We start from the raw sequence: 6,805 nt of genomic DNA, 5'->3' as shown, positions 1-6,805 counted from the left end.
ATGCGCATTTCCACTAGTTTTGTCATGTGTCCTTGATCAAGACCAATTTCCAAATTGTTGGTAGTTGCATTGGTGTGGTAGTTTCGAGTCCACACCCTCAATCACGTCCACCCTGACCCATGCGTTCAAGCAGTTGTTTTTCTTATATGTTTCCTCTCCTGCAGTCCTTCCTCTGAATGTGGGTAGCATCTTTACCATAAATCTCTCAGAATTGTCCTGGGTCATTGCATTGCTGCTAGTACAGAAGTCCATTACATTCGATTTTACCACAGTATATCAGTCTCTGTGTACAATGTTGTTCTGGCTCTGCTCCTTTTGCTCTGCATCTGTTCCCGGAGGTCTCTCCAGTTTGCCTGGAACTCCTCCGGGTTATTATTCCTTTTAGCACAATAGTATTCCATCACCCGCATATACCACAGTTTGTTCAGCCATTCCCCAATTGAAGGACATACCCTCCTTTTCCAATTTGTTGCCACCACAAAAAGCGCAGCTATAAATATTTTCGTACAAGTCTGTTTATCTATGATCTCTTTGGGGTACAAACCCAGCAATGGTATGGCTGGATCAAAGGGCAGGCATTCTTTTATAGCCCTTTGAGCGTGATTCCAAATTGCCAGCCACAATGGCTGGATCAGTTCACAGCTCCACCAGCAATGCATTAATGTCCCAATTTTGCCACATCCCCTCCAACATTCATTACTCTCCTCTTCTTTCATTTTAGCCAATCTGCTAGGTGTGAGGTGATACCTCAGAGTTGTTTTGATTTGCATTTCTCTAATTATTAGAGATTTGGAACACTTTCTCATGTGATTATTGATACTTTTGATTTCTTTACCTGAAAATTGCCTATTCATGTCTCTTGCCCATTTATCAATTGGGGAATGGCTTGATTTTTTATACAATTGCTTTAACTCCTTGTATATTTGAGTAATTAGACCCCTGTCAGAGTTTTTCGTTATAAAGATTTTTTCCCAATTTGTTGTTTCCCTTCTGATTTTGACTACATTGTTTTTGTTTGTACAAAAACTTTTTAGTTTGATATAATCAAAACCATTTAATTTACATTTTGTGATTTTCTCTAACTCTTGCTTGGTTTTATAAAGTCTTTCCTTTCCCAGAGATCTGACAAGTATACTATTCTGTGTTCACTTAACTTGTTTATAGTTTCCCTCTTTATATTCAAGTCGTTCACCCATTCTGAATTTATTTTGGTGTACCACTGCCTTTTGAAAAAGAAATTAGTATTGTTTTTTTTTAAGTCACCAAAAATTTTCCCCATTATCCTTCCCCTTTCTTCTCATCTTTGCATGTAACAAATAAAAATTTAAAGACAAAAGAAAAAAGGGAAGAAAAAAGTCAGCAAAATTATGCAAATGTTTTGAAAACATGCAATGTTCCTTACTTGTCAGCCTCCCTCCTTTGCACAAGGATGGGGTCAGATGTGTATCTCCATTTCTCTGCCTTTTGCTTGTTATTTATACTTTTAGAACATTCACTTTGATTTTTTGTGCAGATTCTTTCCATTTACATTGTTGCAGTAATTGTAGATGTTGTTTTCATCACTTTTCTTCGCTCTGCATCAGTTCATGTGGATCTTTTTCTGTTTTTTTGTATTGAGTCTATTGGTAGTTTCTTTCAGTGCAGTAACATTGCTTTACATAACATTTGGTGGGTGTTGCTTTGCGTTTCAGCCATCCCTGATTCTGTGGCCCCATTTGGAGGTTTCCCAGTTCATTTTACAGATGGAGAAACTGAGTCCAACAGTGACTCGCCCAGGGTCACACAGCCAGTGTCTGAGGTCCTATTTGAATTCAGGAAAATGAATCTCCCTGACACCAGACCCAGCACTCTTATCTGTTGTACCACCCAGATATCCCAGTTTAGTTAACCATTCTCTAATCAAGAAACATCTACTTTATTTCTGATTATTTGTGATCCCAAGAAGTGCTGCTATAAGTGTTTTCTTATAAAAATGTATAATATTTCTTTGATGAAGGCTTGATATCCAAAATATAGAAATAATTAGCATAATGTACAAATACACAGACCCACATACAAAACTTCTACACTCTGTACTATGTACACACACATACATGTTATATATGCTTTATATCTATAGCATATGTGCCTATAAAATCAAAAGCCATTTCCCAATAGAATAGTATTCGAAGAATATGAACAAAAGTTCTCAGAATAATTGCTAACTATTTACAGCCATTTCAAAGAACGTCTCATCACTAAAGAGAAATGTTCATCAAAACAGCTCAGAGGGGGCAGTTAGGTGGTTCTGTGGATAGAATGCCTGACCTAGAGATGGGAGATGCTGAGTCCAAATCTGGCCTCAGACATGTCCTAGCTGTGTGACTCTGGGCAAGTCACTTAAACCCCATTGCCTAGCCCATATCACTCTTATAATACCAAGCACTGACCTCTAAAAAAAAAACAAAAACCCAAATAAATAAATAAATAAATAAATGGGAAAAAAAACCAGAAATATAACCCAGAGGTTTCATCTCACACTTTACAAGCTAGCAAAATTGACAAAATGGAATGAGTTAATTTTAAAGGTGATGAGTACATTGTTGGTTGTAAATCAGTACATCTTTTTGGAAAGCAGTTTGATCTCATACAAATAAAGTATTTAAAATGTTCATACTCTTTGAAATACTGTGGGAGTAGAAATTCAGAAGAAAACATATGATTTATCACTTGTTTATATGGGTATATGATTTGGGGTTTGGGTTTTAAAAGATTGCTCTAATATAGAAATGAATAAGGAAATTAAAAAAAAAACAACTTCATTCCACTACTTGGAGATTCCACTACTTGGCCCACAGAAGCCACTGACAGGCCGAATACCCTGACTATTCGAGTGCCTTTTATATGTCTTTGTTGTAGAAATCATTGGCTCCTGCCCTGCTCCATAACCATAAAGTGTTACTTGGTTTATAAATTGTTTTTACTTCTCTGTGAACAGGTTTTCCCATAGTAAGATATAAGTTCCTTCAGGGTAAGGACAGTCTCAGTCTTATCTACAGTGACTGGCACATAGTTGGTGCTGAATTGAATGGAATGTAGAGGTATCTGCATGGTACTTTTTTTGAGGAGTCCTTATTGGGGTGGGATTTTTTGATATAAGAATGTTGTACTTGATATGTAGAAAAGCCATGGGCAACTGTGTTGGAAAGTCAGAGCAGAGAAGGATCTCCTTTGGGGGAATTCTCACTCCTCTATCCCTTTGCTTTCTACTCTTACCGATGTGGCTTTGGGTCCTAGCTCTAGTCGAGGGCCATCTCTGCTCTATTATAAGTATGTTTCTTTTTGATCAGAAGCCACGCTTTAGAAAACAACACCTCCAATAGAGTGGAACATCTATCTTGTTGCCTGCATAACAAATGTCCTCTTGGATTTCTCTCCCCCTCCCCCCCCCAGCTTTAACAGCTGCTGCAGGAAGAGGGAAGCTGGAAGTGTGCGAGTTGCTGCTTCAACATGGAGCGACTGTATCTAGAACCAACAAAAGAGGGATCCCGCCCTTATTCTGTGCTGTGCGTCAGGGCCACTGGCAGGTACTCTATGTGACAAGAGGGGAAGTGGGAATTTCATTTGGGAAAGGGGACTTGAATGACAGCTTGTCCTTTCCTCTGTCCTTAAGGGCAGAGCTCTCATCAGGCCCAGTTCTGTGCTTTCTTCTTCTAATCTTGGTTTCTGTGAGCTTTCTCATATTTTTCTTTCCCCAAGAATATGTCTTTCCCATGTTGACAAACCCAAGCATCTGAAACAAGATGGCTCCCACTATCTACGATGTAAAGCTGGGGAAGTTGGGCTCTAATGGCTAGAATTGTAGACAAAGCCGTCTCACTTTTTTTCCCCGAAGTTGAGGCTTCCCACATTTTGCAGTTTGGTCAAATATTCTTGGGAGGGAAACATAGAGATAAGATGGATATGAATAGTTAGGGGAATAAAGTATTTACTCTAATATAACTTTTTTTGGTGCTGTTGTTTTTGGCAGCTGAGCAGAGTTGGAAGTAGGCTTTTGTTAGAAAATAGAAAAAAAAATAAGTTCTACAAGTTCCACAGCACAATACAGGTGAAATTCTTTGGCTCTGGATTTTAGGGTGGGGTCCCCTTTAATTCATGGCAGCAGGATGTCCCCAAAACGGAAGCAGCATGGAATGCAAGCAGCTGGTCTGTATGCTTTCATTACACAAGGAATTTCCTGAATAAAATTTCCCATCATGGAATTGCTTCTGCAGTGAAGAGCAAAAATAGTTTCACTTAGAGAAGCTGTGAATGGCTCTCCACAAGACTGGACATTAGGACTCCTTCCCCAAATTTCTCTAAAGGTTTAGTCTTTAGTCCATGGATGTAACATGCCATTCATTCCCTGTTTCAGGCCTGCCTACTTCTCTTCTCAGGTGTTAGGCTGCCTAAACCAAATGGATTAGGATTATAGCCAGGGAGTGACATCAAAGTGGCCTGGCTTGTTTACTCTCTAGCTTCTTCTTTAAACCCAGCAACAGACACCTTTAAAGCACAATGCAAGGTACACTGAACAGTGGCTTTAGCCAGCCTTGACTCTCAAGATTCATTTCTGGCACCTTTTTAAGGAATTAAGCTCAGCAGCAAATCTTTGTCTTAGCAGAAAAGCCCACTTACACAATACTGTGGATGGCAAAGGGCTTTGTTAAGAGGAACATTATTGGACAGAGTCTTTAAAAAAGTTGGAATGTCCAAACCTGCCTCATTCTAATAGATTCAAAGATGTTTAGTATATTTCATTGTCAAATGTCATTTTCCTTTTAGCCAACTTTACCATTCCATTCCTGTCTTGGACTATGATAACTCTTTTATTTCATTCCTAAGTACCATTTTTTTCTCATATCCATAACTGTTGATATGATATCATTAGCAGATTGAGGTCAGAATTTTTCTCAAGCATTATTACTGTTCCCCCTTCCATGAATGTTATGCAAATTAATCCTGAATGTTAAAAAGAACATTTTGGTTAGCATGTTTAATTAACATCTAGAAGTGGGGTGACTACCTGAAAAACTTAAGTTCAGTGAGTTACCATAGGCTAATTATAAAAGTCTTAACATGTCACCAAACTATTAAGAATACATAGCCCCTTCTGAGGGATTTATGGTAAAGATGCTACCCACATTCAGAGGAAGGACTGAAGGAGAGGAAACATATAAGAAAAACAATTGCTTGAATGCATGGGTTGAGGCGGACATGATTGGGGATGTAGACTCGAAACTACCACACCAATGCAACCAATAACAATTTGGAAATAAGTCTTGATCAATGACACATGATAAAACCAGTGGAAATGTGCATCAGGTATGGGTGGGAGGAGAGCGGGGGGTGAAGGGGAAAGTAGGAGCATGAATCATGTAACCATGTTAAAAATGAATATTAATAAATGTTTTAAAAAAAAGAATACATAGCCCTGGGGGCAGCTGGGTAGCTCAGTGGATTGAGAGCCAGACCTGGGGACGGGAGGTCCTAGGTTCAAATGTGGCCTCAGACACTTCCCAGCTGTGTGACCCTGGGCAAGTCACTTGACCCCCATTGCCTATCCTTACCACTCTTCTGCCTAGGAGCCAACACACAGTATTGATTCCAAGATGGAAGGTAAGGGTTAAAAATAAATGCTTCTTTGTTTGTTTATTTATTATGTTGTTCTTCCTTCTTAAAGGGATCACTGCTTATAGGAGGTGGGGATGAAGACTGCATGAGTCTTAAAGTATTAAGGAAATAGATTTATTCCAGCTGTTTCTCCTTTTTAGATCGTCAGGTTGATGTTAGAACATGGCTGTGATGTGAACTCAAGTGACAAGCAGGGTCGGACGCCACTCATGGTGGCTTCTTGTGAAGGGCATTTGAGCACAGTGGAATTTCTGCTTTCCCAAGGTAACTTATAACCACGTTTGTAGGTGGATAGAGAGATAATTGATTAGGATCTTCTATTATGGTCTCATTGAAATTAATTGAATTCATGCATAGGCCCTCTTGGCGGGAAAGCATGAATGTATTTGCTTTTTAACATTTCCTTTTGAAATCAAGACTAACTACTGTGAGTGGACTTTTTATTACAGGTGCAACTATTTCTTCTCTGGATAAAGAGGGATTGTCAGCATTAAGCTGGGCATGCCTGAAAGGCCATCGGGGAGTTGTTCAGTACCTGGTGGAGAAGGGAGCTACAATAGATCAGACAGACAAAAATGGGCGCACACCCCTAGATTTGGCAGCATTTTATGGTGATGCAGATACTGTAAGTAAAAGTAAAATGTTGAAAAACCTACCCTCAAATGTTAAGTCATTAAGAATTCTTTTATACTTTATGAGGGCTAAAGTTGACAAAATTTAAAATTAATCTTAAGAAGTGAAGCGATTGCCAGGGTGTGTGGTTGATTGCAGTGTCATATGAAACATGTAGGCAACATTTTATTAGACTTTTGGGGAAAGGGGATCTCTCTTTTCATCTACCCTTCCAAAGTGAGATAATACCTAAACAGGAACACAAGTATTAACAGTTAGGGATTGAAACGTGATTAGAAATTATGTAGTAATGTCTGTAATACCTTACATAGAACTTTTTACATACAGAACATAGTGAAACCATTTAAGAGATGGATAATCAGATAATTGTGTGTTGTTTATCATGGATGTACCATATTTTTAAAATGAGAAACAAATACAAAAAAGTTTTTGGTTTTTTTTGACCAGGGGGTGGGGCAGCTAGATGGCTTAGTGGATTGATAGCCAGACCCAGAGGTCCTGGGTTAAAATGTGACTTCAG

The 6,805-nt window shown here is 38.8% G+C and overlaps 1 protein-coding gene across 1 annotated transcript in view; it reads left to right on the top strand.

The window, feature by feature from the left end:
• The window catches only part of TANC1 (tetratricopeptide repeat, ankyrin repeat and coiled-coil containing 1), a 136,117-nt gene that overhangs the window by 120,001 nt on the left and 9,311 nt on the right, over positions 1-6,805 (top strand). Inside the window, exons 17-19 of the mRNA XM_044669111.1 lie at positions 3,433-3,566; positions 5,793-5,916; positions 6,102-6,277. Of these exons, the coding sequence (XP_044525046.1) occupies positions 3,433-3,566; positions 5,793-5,916; positions 6,102-6,277 (434 nt within the window). The remainder of the gene's footprint in view (positions 1-3,432; positions 3,567-5,792; positions 5,917-6,101; positions 6,278-6,805) is intronic.

This window comes from Gracilinanus agilis, chromosome 3 (assembly GCF_016433145.1).
Source record: "Gracilinanus agilis isolate LMUSP501 chromosome 3, AgileGrace, whole genome shotgun sequence".
Taxonomy (NCBI): Eukaryota; Metazoa; Chordata; class Mammalia; order Didelphimorphia; family Didelphidae; genus Gracilinanus; species Gracilinanus agilis.
This window is presented reverse-complemented; position numbering and strand designations above follow the sequence as displayed.